The sequence below is a fragment of the Mercenaria mercenaria genome, chromosome 1 (genome assembly GCF_021730395.1).
Source record: "Mercenaria mercenaria strain notata chromosome 1, MADL_Memer_1, whole genome shotgun sequence".
Taxonomy (NCBI): Eukaryota; Metazoa; Mollusca; class Bivalvia; order Venerida; family Veneridae; genus Mercenaria; species Mercenaria mercenaria.
This window is the reverse complement of record NC_069361.1, coordinates 62302812-62315268: the sequence shown is the minus strand read 5'-3', so window position 1 is coordinate 62315268 and position 12457 is coordinate 62302812. Positions and strand designations below refer to the sequence as shown.

At 36.1% G+C, this 12457-nt stretch overlaps 1 protein-coding gene across 1 annotated transcript in view; it reads right to left on the bottom strand.

Moving 5' to 3' along the window:
• The window catches only part of LOC123536187 (3-hydroxybutyryl-CoA dehydrogenase-like), a 34186-nt gene extending 23027 nt beyond the window's left edge, over window positions 1–11159 (bottom strand). Inside the window, exons 1-4 of the mRNA XM_045319147.2 lie at window positions 11024–11159; window positions 6607–6743; window positions 3298–3403; window positions 2164–2258 (exon numbers count right to left, since the gene is read on the bottom strand). Of these exons, the coding sequence (XP_045175082.2) occupies window positions 2164–2258; window positions 3298–3403; window positions 6607–6743; window positions 11024–11075 (390 nt within the window). The 5' untranslated portion in view covers window positions 11076–11159. The remainder of the gene's footprint in view (window positions 1–2163; window positions 2259–3297; window positions 3404–6606; window positions 6744–11023) is intronic.
• Between the last annotated feature and the right edge of the window lie 1298 nt (window positions 11160–12457).

Below are 12457 nucleotides of genomic sequence, written 5' to 3'. Positions count from 1 at the left end.
GATCTATGAAAATTGCTGAATTTTCGGCAGCATTGCCTCGTTTTCGTTTCAAACAAGTGCAATATGATCACATGTTAATTAGGCTATTTATAGAAAATCGATAATCAGTAGTGACGTGGAAACTCCTTCAGATTTCCCCAGATATTAGGTATGATTTCTTGACAAAGCACGAATATTATCAACAGCTTCCCAGGCTACTAGGCCCAAGCGTTCTACAGTTATCGTCAGAAACGATTAAACTGTTCCAGGTCACTGTGACCTTGACCTTTGACCTACTGATCTCAAAATCAATAGGGGTCATCTGCTGGTCATCTACGCTGACGATCTGGTGTAAGGAAGAACATGCCACTACAGGATGCAAGAAGCCATCAACAAGCTTTCAGCTTGGGCTGAAGATTGATGTGTATCGATCAATACTGAGAAATCGTCCACCACACTATTCTCCCTGTCATCAAAGCTGAGGGCGGGTAAAATCAAGATGGGAAATACTTCGCTGATTGAAGCGAACGAGGCAAAATACCTTGGAGTGACCTTTGACAAACAGCTAACCTGGAAGCCCCACATCAGTCAAGCAGAAGGGAAGGCCCGTAGGAAGCTTGACATGGTGCGCAAACTTGCTGGAACAACGTGGGGAGCAAATGAGCAAATACTCAAGACAGTATATCAGGGAACAGTGAGACCCCATTTAGAGTATAGCTCAACTGCCTGGTCCACTACTGCCAAAACAAACCAAAAGGGCTTTAGACAAGGTTCAGAACCAAGCACTGCGGATCATGACAGGTGCTACAAAGTCTACACCAATCTCCTTCATGGAGAAGCTAACAGTTACACATCCGTTACAAGACAGAAGACATGCAAAGGTTCTGCTTCAAGCAGAGAAGTTCAGGTCTTTTCAAGACCATCCCATGAAAGCCAAGCTAGATGGCTACACAAAGAATCGGCTCAAACGTAGCAGCTTCGTACATGAGGCAAAGAAACTCAACCGAGAGTTCAAAACTGAGCTAAGCATACCAACGACTCCCCTAGGTAGTGAAGACATCATAAACCCACTAGCGAATGATCTGTCCTCAGTGACTGTGAGACTTGCTGTTCCTCGTCTTGACCGCGGGAAGCAAGAGGATGAAGGCATTCGGAAGAGCCTCACACTTGCTATGATCAATGAAGACTATCCTCCAGAATTATGGACTCAAGTCTATACAGACGGATCAGCCACATGCGCCGTCAAAGATGGAGGAGCAGGAGTTTTCATTCAATACCCATCTGGCAAGAGAGAAACAATACATGCAGCCACAGGAAAACACTGCAGCAATTACAAGACAGAGACTGAAGCACTCATGAAGGCCGTCTCAATGGTTGAAGACTCGGCAGAAGAAAGCTCCTCAGTCGTCTTTCTCACAGATGCACTGTCTGTCATGGAAGCTCTGATCAACAATAAAGCTCCGCAGCTAGCCAGGAGAATGCAGAGCCTGAGTATAACCTGCAAAGTAGCACATCAGTGGATTCCATCCCATTGTGGACTTGCAGGCAATGAAGAGGCAGACAAACTGGCTAAGCTAGGAGCTCAGTCAGAACAACCAACAGAACCTGTGAGTTACAAGGAGAAAGTCACCATCATCAAGGCACTAACGAGACCAAGGATGGAGGAAGATGCTTTTCATCTCCTTGATAGGTCTGAACAAGTGATGATGGTCAGGCTCCGCTCAGGGCACAACTAGGTCAATGCTCACATGTACAAGAAATACAGACTGACATCATCGCCAACTTGTCCATGTGGTGAAGAAGATCAGACTGCGGAGCATATACTTCAGAGATGTAAAAGGCATGACCAGGAGCGAGCTGCGACTTGGCCGATAGATACCTCAATCCACCAGAAACTGTATGGAGGCATTGAGGATCTTCGGCAAACCACAAGTTTCATCGAGGCTACTGGTCTGACAGTGTAGATGCGAACGACAGGAAGAAGAAGAAGATCTGCTGGTCATGACCAACCTCCCTATCAACTTCCATGTTCTTAGGCCCAAGCATTCTTGAGTTATCATCCAGAAACCGATTGGTCTACGGACCGACCAACACCGACATCTGCAAAACAAACAAAAGAGGGCATAAAAACACAAAGCACAGCAGGTTCATAACAGCTAAACAATGTACAATTCAAATTCATACCTCCTTGTTAAGTGTTCTATCAGCAATGTCTGTTACATTTAACCTCAGTGTATTTGTTGCAATTAATGTATCTGGTCTGCATAGATGTGACACTCCTTCAAACAAAAAAAGATCAGAGTCATTATAACATGTTATACAAACTCTGCTCCATAAAGCATTTAGCAATAAATATAAAGCCACTAGAGTATACCAAACAGGAAACAGGAAATAGCGCGAAAATCATTGTTCCACATAGTCAACATTACCAAATTGTAGACTATGTTATGGTCAAAATTATGGTCAAAATTTCCCATGCATCTCTCTCTGCAACTGGGCTTAGTTATGATGTCATCAAAATGGTGGCCATTTCAGCAGGTTTAGTGTAACTGATATTGGTAATATGATTGTTGTGTTTATGCAGAAGACAATGTTTTTGTACTAAAATGTTGGCAATGGACATAAGATAATGGATGCATGGACATTCACCTATACTAATAGATAATTAGCAATTGGTTCAAAACAATGGATGCATGGACATTCACCTATACTTATAGATAATTAGCAATTGGTTCAAAACAATGGATGCATGGACATTCACCTATACTTATAGATAATTAGCAATTGGTTCAAAACAATGGATGCATGGACATTCACCTATACTTATAGATAATTAGCAATTGGTTCAAAACAATGGATGCATGGACATTCACCTATACTTATAGATAATTAGCAATTGGTTCAAAACAATGGATGCATGGACATTCACCTATACTTATAGATAATTAGCAATTGGTTCAAAACAATGGATGCATGGACATTCACCTATACTTATAGATAATTAGCAATTGGTTCAAAACAATGGATGCATGGACATTCACCTATACTTATAGATAATTAGCAATTGGTTCAAAACAATGGATGCATGGACATTCACCTATACTAATAGATAATTAGCAATTGGTTCAAAACACAGTCAAACTTCATTTGCTTCAACTTGGATAATACAAACACCACCTTCTCATTATCAGGTCCCGGCATAATCCCAATATAATCTTTAATTTAAGATGGTTCAAACTACCGATAACGTGATCAAATTTGGCGAGTCCCATCGAGTTCGAGGTAACGAAGTTTGACTGTAGCTGTTAAGGTTCATACTTTCAAACAAGTCCTTCTTCATTTCTAGATCTTCAGGAATGCACTCAAAGACAAAGTCAGCATCACTCACGGTTTCTTCCAGCCTGCTCATGCACAAAACTTGGCCCTGAAAATATTATACAGCCATAAGGTGTCTTCCACTTCCACTACAAATTTAGTTTATCCATTTCTGCCTTATTTCAAAAAACATTTTAAATTTCACATCATTCAAAATTTTTGCAACAGTCACTATGGCATGTCAATATTGTTTGGACACCTGTAGTGTATTTAAAACTTATAAAGATTTTGAGCACTTTCATGATGTTTCTTGTTCTGTCAATAGTTGCAGTTATTTTTACAAAGAACTTGTTTTATCATAATCTTTTCATGAATGCATGTATCATATATTTGAAACAGATGTAACAAACATTAGTCATGTTAGTTTCAGGTGTTATTCTTTTAAATATCATTTGTTGCATGAATATTTTATCGAAAAGAAACAAGTAAATACATATAATTCTTTAGGACTAACAATGCAACACAAAGCTTTCTAGTCTACTTTATGTCAATATCATCTGCTAAGACTTAATCAGATTTTGGTCTTCTGGTATACAAGAGTGATCCAAGCTGAAGCAAAAAACACTTTCCAGCTCGACAGTTTAAAATGCTTTACTAGTTCTGAGAGAAGAAGCAGTCTTTGCACTATATCACTGCAAACCTAGAAACAAGTGAAAATGGCTTTGTTGCACAAGGTTTCCAAGTTTGAAATGAGGCATTATGACAGTTTGGGAATATCAAAGAAATTAAAGTATCAGGGTTATTCAATAAATATGTAGACTGGCTCTACAACTGTGTTCCCTTTATGTGCAATATAGTACAACTGGTACCAAGCATGACTGCCTGCAACTGTTATTATTAAAATAGAATCAAATGACACAGTACAAAACTAGAGGTTATTTAACAATCATGGCAATGCACTAACGATCCAGTCCCTGTTTTGATGTCTTAAATGTAAGAAATCATCAATAATTGCAGATAAAATTATATAAATTTCTGCACTAGGAAATTGCCTCAACTCCATGAATATATTTTATAACATTAAAGTGATGTCTTCTTCAAATTAAACGTCAATGACAGTCATACATGCTCTTAAATAAAACAAGAGCTGTCAGTGGACAGCGCGCTCGACTATTCTCAGTGCTTGATAGTATAATATACGCAATGGGTAAAACTTTAACATTACAATAAGCATATTCTAAGTCGAAAAGGGGCCATAATTCAGTCAAAATGCTTGATAGAGTTGCCTCCTCCTTTTTACAGACTGGGGTCATGATGGTAAACAAGTATGCAAAATATGAAAGCAATATCTCAATGGACTTTGAAAACATTTGGGGTGGTACGCAAACTTTAACATTTGTGTGACGCTCACGCTCACGCCGATGCCGGGCGAGTAGGATAGCTCCCCTATTCTTCGAATAGTCGAGCAAAAAATAACATCACAAGAACATCTTGAAATCTGAGCAAGACCTTAAATAGTGCAACAACTTTGAAAAACACTGACAGAAACATTTAAATTACTATAGACAACAAGAGTTTTAGATGATCTTGAAATCTGAGCAAGACCTTAAATAGTGCAACAACTTTGAACAAGAGGACTATGATGGTCCTGAATCGCTCACCTCTTCCCACATGACCCAGTTTTGAGTATGACATCGTTTTTTCTATTATTTGACATAGTGACCTAGTTTTTGAGCTCATGTGACCCAGTTTTGAACTTTACCTAGATATTATCAAGATAAAAATTCTAACCAATTTTCATGAAGATCCATTGAAAAATATGGTCTCTAGAGAGGTCACATGGTTTTTCTATTATTTGACCTATTGACCTAGTTTTCGAAGGTACGTGACCCTGTTTTGAACTTTACCTAGATATCATCAAGGTGAACATTCTCACTAATTTTCATGAAGATCTCATGAAAAATATGGCCTCTAGAGAGGTCACAGGGTTTCTCTATTTTTATACCAACTGGCCTAGTTTTGACCGCACGTGACCCAGTTTCAAAACTGAACTAGATATCATCAAGGTGAACATTCAGATCAATTTTCATGAAGATCCATTGAAAAATATGGATTCTAGAGAGGTAAAAAGATTTTAATAATTTTAGACCTACTGACCTAGTTTTTGACCGCACATGACCCTGTTTCGAACTTGACCTAGAAATCATCAAGATGAACATTCAGACCAGTTTTCATACAGATCCCCTGAAAAATATGGCCTTTAGAGAGGTCACAAGGTTTTTCTATTATTTGACCTACTGACCTAGTTTTTGAAGGCACGTGACCCACTTTCAAACTTGACCTGGATATCATCAAGATGAACATTCAGACCAACTTTCATACAGATCCCATGAAAAATATGGTCTCTAGAGAGGTCACAAGGTTTTTCTATTATTTGACCTACTGACCTAGTTTCTGAAATCACGTGACCCACTTTCGAACTTGACCTAGATATCATCAAGATGAACATTCAGACCAACTTTCATACAGATCCCATGAAAAATATGGCCTCTAGAGAGGACACAAGGTTTTTCTATTATTTGACCTACTGACCTAGTTTTTGATGGCACGTGACCCACTTTTGAACTTGACCTAGATATCATCAAGGTGAACATTCTGACCAATTTTCATGAAGATCTCATGAAATATATGGCCTCTAGAGAGGTCACAAGGTTTTTCTATTTTTAGACCTACTGACCTAGTTTCTGACTGCAAGTGACCCAGTTTCAAACCTGACCTAGATATCATCAAGATGAACATTCAGACCAACTTTCATACAGATCCCATGAAAAATATGGCCTTTAGAGAGGTCACAAGGTTTTTCTATTATTTGACCTACTGACCTAGTTTTTGAAGGCACGTAACCCAGTTTCCAACTTGACCTAGAAATCATCAAGGTGAACATTCTGACCAATTTTCATGAAGATTTTGTGAAATATATGGCCTCTAGAGAGGTCACAAGGTTTTTCTATTTTTAGACCTACTGACCTAGTTTTTGACGGCACGTGACCCAGTTTCGAACTTGACCTAGATATCATCAAGATGAACATTCTGACCAACTTTCATAAAGATCCCATGAAAAATGTGACCTCTAACAATCCGATGTAAGAGTTTAGTCAGAAACAATCCGATGTAAGAGTTTAGTCAGAAACAATCTGATGTAAGAGTTTAGAGATTTGTCTCAACATTTTGCTTTATAACAATGAATCTTTGTTTTCTCTTAAAATTGTGACTTTCTATTTTAAGGAAAAAGGTTTAAGTACACGTACTTACAATGAAATTTCTATTCAGCAGAATTCCATCTTGTCTTAATTGTTGTTTATCTTCTTCCATTCGTTGAAAGACTGTATTTAAGGATTCCAAATGACTTGAATAGATTTTCACTCTATGTCCATGATAAGCAAATTCTCCTGAAATAAGAATGTTTGTAAGTTTCTAAAGTTTGCAAACTTGAGGTTACAATTCAGAAATAAAGCAAACTACTTTTTTTCATGTTTTTCAAGCCCACCTAATACAACACGAACCACCTAATACAACAAGAACTGCTAGACATTGTTTTAAGCTTGTAAAGGTTTGACACCACAAAAATGAAATTGATACAGAGGGTATTAAGGATTATTAATTTGAAGCATTGTGTATTGGTCTAACTGATATCCAAAAGTTCCTTAAAATTTAATTCCTGTGATAAAATAGTGAGTATGCAAATCTTTACTGGGTAATTTCGGTGCATCCAGGCATGTGTATTTCTACAATAAAAAGGGTACATTGCTCCTTGCTTTCAAAGTTTTGAAAGTGAAGGTAGAAATCCATATTTCACCCTGCTAGATTTCTATAATGAGCTTGTCCATCTTTCAATTTGGACAATACCATTAACTGTTAAAAGGGGTGCTTACGAAAAAGTTACTGACTGAATCGAAAACAGTGCAGATCTTGATCAGTGCAGGCTGATCATGATCTGCACTGGTCGCAACAGCTCAATCAACCATGTCCAACAAGATAAGGGTTAAAACTTGTATTTAGCTGGGATGCCAGGAAAACAAATTTTTTTTAATTTTCTTAAAAATCAAGGATAAAAGTTCAACATTCAAAGAAAGTAATCACCCATGCATTATTCATCATGGAAATGTATACACATGCACATATAATGTGTATATATATGCACAAATAAACTATAAATGGAGTAAAAAAAAAACTGTAACAAACAGACAAAACATATATAAAGTATTTCATGAAAAAGTAAGATTTGGAAAAAAGTTTCTTCGAGAGCTCACTGTAAAACAGTATCGTTACTACAGTCAATGAAAGGACTCATATTTTCAATTATTAATTTTTAGGGAATTAATTTAAGATTTCAGTACTGCCCTGTTGAATTGGCTTTTGAAATGAGAACTCTTGATTGGTTGAAATAACAAATGGGTCCTGAAGACCTTGTATCGCTCACCTGACTTAGTTCTTATCCAAGATAACCTAGTACCAAATTAGGCCTACATTTCATAGAGACAGATATTTTGACCATGTTTTATGTAAATCAGGTAGATCATAAACCAAATTTTTCAATGATTTGAGCTAGTGACATAGTTTTTGACCTAAGGTATCCCACTTTTGAATTTGACCTAGATTTTATACAGACAAATATTCTGACTGAGATTCTACTGTTTGCAGATCAAATTGCCCTTTCGCCTTTTCTTAAATCGATAGAACGGCGATGCTGAAGCTATTTTTGGACCTTGTCTTTACAGGTAACTCCGCCCATTCAGTAAACTTTTTTTCCGATAGGAGGTAAGACTAATTTACGCAAACACTGAATGAACTTGTTATTTTACAAGATAAAAAGTTGATTTACGGTTGTTAGAAATGGAATAGATCTTTTGTGTTTCAGGCCTAAGTTTTTCAAATGCTCCCAGAATGCCCTTAGGTCATCCGTACAAGTACTTTCAATTTCAATTGAAAGGGACTTTTTATGATTTCTTTCTGCTCGTTGTAAACATTTTTCAAACAGATTTCTAGCAAGAATGTACTCATTTTATAATTGAAGACGTGTTCGTCAATCCCAATAAAATTTTACATAAACTTTCTCAGTTTTGTGCATATTTTGCCAAAGATTTTCTATTTCGTCATCCCAGTAAGGCTTGAAAGTTTTATACCTCCTGCGTGTTTTCTTAGAACAATCAAAGGATGGTATATGGTCATTCATATCTTTTATCAAGGTTTTACAAAATTCCTCCTAAATGCTATCAATGTTACACTGAATTTCTCTGCATAATTCTATATTCCTTATCAAGCCAAGAAATGCTTTTCTTGCTAAGTCAGACGTCAAAAGGTCATCTGGGATCCTCTTCAATTTATAAACTTTTGTATTAAAATGCAAGTGTAACTTTCCTGGGGCGGTTCATCTACTGTTCCTGGGGAGGTTCATCTAAAATAACAGTTTTATAACTATAGGTAAACCGTAATATGTAATGGTCATGTAATTTACTGTGTTCACCTATAAGTGATTGGAGATTATATTTAAGCCTACAAAAAAAATTCTTTGTTTCCAGTAACATGCTCAAAAAAGTTAGGGCAGGTAGGTCGGGAAATTTTTTTTTTGGAACTTTTTTTTATTATGGGAGACTTTTCTGAAATTATTTTGTGTCAAAAAATGAATACAAATCAGGGAATTATGCCTTTACAGCATCACTAAGTTGATTTCTAACATCACTGACCATGTTTAAAGCATAAAAAGTGCAATTTTTCATTTAACCGGGCGTTGGATTAATGGTCACCCCTGCTAGAATTTCCATCAGGGTTGCCTCGGGTCCCATTTTGGTGAGATGGATCCTTCTTCACTATATGACCGTTACCTATTACGCGGAACTGGTTCCCATTAGGAAGCTCCACCAACAATGTTTCTGCATTCAATTCAAGAATACGCTCAGTGTGTGTCTTGCTGCCATACAGATACACATTTTTGTACACTGCGCTTGATTTTAATACTTTTTTTGAACGCAGCACTTTGCTCTTCTGATCACAGCTATCAAATGCAATTTTGAGTAACGGTGATTTTCCTGTATGCCTGTTGGGACAACGATTTGCATCGGTAATCTTCACCTTAGACAAAATTTCCGTGTCAAGAGGTGAGATCAAATCCTTGGCATCATCTAACGGTTGTTTTGCTCGGCATACAGTAATGTTTGTAGCGATAATTGTAATGTCACAGTTATTGACCAATTTATCCTGTTGTAAACTTTCGTGCAATTTCAAGTTCTAGGTCACCAATCCGTTTATCTTGGGCAGCAAATTGTAAATCTATATCAACCTTCACTGCCTTTATTTTATCGTCGATTGTGGATAAAATTTATCGATCTTACTGTCAACAGACTAGGTTTCATGAAGATCTACCATGCAGTTCAAGAGAAGAAGTCAGTCAAAGGCTTTTCTATTTTTGGGACCAAGAACCCTACTTGAACAAACTTGTGAGAGGACCTAAATAGATGTTACAGACCAAGTTTCATGTAGATCCATCAAGCCCTTCATGAGGCAAGTTGTTCAAAGATATTTCTTTTTAGCTCAACTATTTGGAGAATAAGTAGAGCTATCCTACTCACCACAGCATCGGTGTTGGCGTCAAACCTTGGTTAAGTTATTCATACCAGTCCACATTTTGACAAAACCTTTTAAGATAAAGCTTTGAAACTTTCAACACTTGTGTACCATTACCATGTCCAGTTTTAACTCCATCAAGGATTTTGGCTGAATTATGGCATCTTTTAACTTACAAATCTTGGTTATGTTTTTCATACCAGTTCATATTTTGTGTAAACTGCTAATTACTTAAGCACGCTTTGAAACTTTAATTTATCACTTGTTTAATATAACAGTCCCTATCTGTTGGCAAGAGTACATAACTCTAGTCAACTATTTTGGCTGAATTATGGCCCTTTCGGACTTCTTCTTCTTCTTCTGGATAAAGTAAAGGGCCCACTCTGGAGCACAGATGCACTTGGACTTGGAAATTGGTATAATTTTTTGTACAAGTCCATGTTTTGTAAAAACTATTTGACAGGTGGCTTTGGAACTTTGATCACTCAAGTTAATGATCATGATTTCCATCTGTAGGCAAGAGTACAGAACTTTGTCAAATATTTTGGCTGAGTTATGGCCCTTTTTCGACTTGGAAATTGGTTCAGATTTCATACAAGTCAACGTTTTGTCAAAACTATTTGACCTGTGCCTGCGGCTTTGAAACTTTCATCATCAGGATTTCCATCTGTAGGCACAGGCACCAGTATCGGACCTGGGACAAAAATATGTTTGTTTTCATCCTAAATGAGTTAAAAATGAAAAATATGTAGTGAAATATGAGCCCCCTTCAAAATATACATATGTCTACTGTAGACATATGTATATTTTGAAGGGGGCTCATATTTCACTACTGTAGACATATGTATATTTTGAAGGGGGCTCATATTTCACTACATATTTTTCATTTTTAACTCATTTAGGATGAAAACAAACATATTTTTGTCCCAGGTCCAATACTGGTGCCTGTGTCTGTAGGCATGATACATAACTCTGAAAGTGGGTACCGATATAGTGCAGGTGTCCCAACCTCATTTCAAGGTCTGTAACTAACGACAACATATTTGACATCTTGGGTCGCGAAAACATATTGCAGTAGGGAGACAAATCTATAGTGAATATTATATACCTGCTATTTTCGTACCCAAAAGACCGCTTCCTAACACTGCAATCTTTACCATATCCGTTATATCAATTTAACTTTGACGTTATAATGATCTTCCCGTTATTTCTTTACCTGCCAATCTGGTTGGTAAAACACTTGTTTCGTACTCACCAATTGTCGAACTATTCATTTTCGCTCAAAACTTTAGGAATAGACAGAAAAAAATATAGCTTAAAACAAATGATGACTTCATTCATATGCTTCTTTATAATTTATTATATTATACATCATCTTGGTATTGCTTTTGTATGCTTTTCATCGGACTTGTCATGACTTAATTCTTTCTGTGTTGTTTTTGGTTGTATATGAATTTAAGGTCCATTCACGTCTTGTAGAGACGTCTTTATAACGTCTTTAAAGACTGTTTTATTGTGAGTTAATGTTGTCTTTATAAAAAATAAAACATCATTATTTTGAAATGTGAATGTCAGATATAATCCATCAATTTAACTAACGAGTATTTTAAGCAGTGATTTCTGCTTTACTATAACTTGTACAATCAGCATGTATTCGCTCATCTTTATTTCATAAATCTGTGACCATATTGTGTTTATATAAACATGGCTGAAATTTTGGTCCTGGTATCACCAGAAAATGTATCAAATGTGTGTGTTTCATCGTTATCGTCTTTCCCTATGCTACATCAAAGAAGTAGATATAAAATACATATACTGATATTTATTTTAATGTAAACGCAAAGCAAAAAAAAACAACACACACACACACACACAAAAAAAAAAAACAACAAAAAAACAAAAAACACAACATTTTTGATAAATTTGATAAATCATTAACAAGACAATAAATAGAAGTATTGAAGATATTGTATATATACTTTCTCTATTTAAGATATCCTTTTTGACTTTGTAAATATGAGATGTTTTTTAAGGATAATGCAGATTTAAAAAAAAGCTAATCATAATGACATTGCTCTCCTTAACACTTTAAAATGTATGAACATTTTTAAAGTAATTATACAAATTCAGAAAAAAAAAAAACACATCAACCCAATTTTAATAATACTTAAGAACAGTTTTTGAAGTGCAAACAAATGTAATTTACAAATTTTCTAAAGTTCATTTTCATGACTTAGAATGCTGGTAAATAAATTGTATATATATCAAAACTACAATAAAATGCTATCTATTATGCAGTAATGAAATGATCAAACTTTCGATCTAACATGTCCCCAATATCATTTTTTTCTAACAATTTCATGTTGTAAATGTCATTGCTGCTTATTACTAAAACTTGAATTTGATCATATACGTCTTTACTTGGTAGATTAAACGACACCAAAACACGCTTTTTTTCAGGTCACAAAGGTTGCAACCATAAGATAACCAAACACATTTTTCAAAACGTCTTAAATTTTCTTTGCTGGGAACGCGTTTCAAC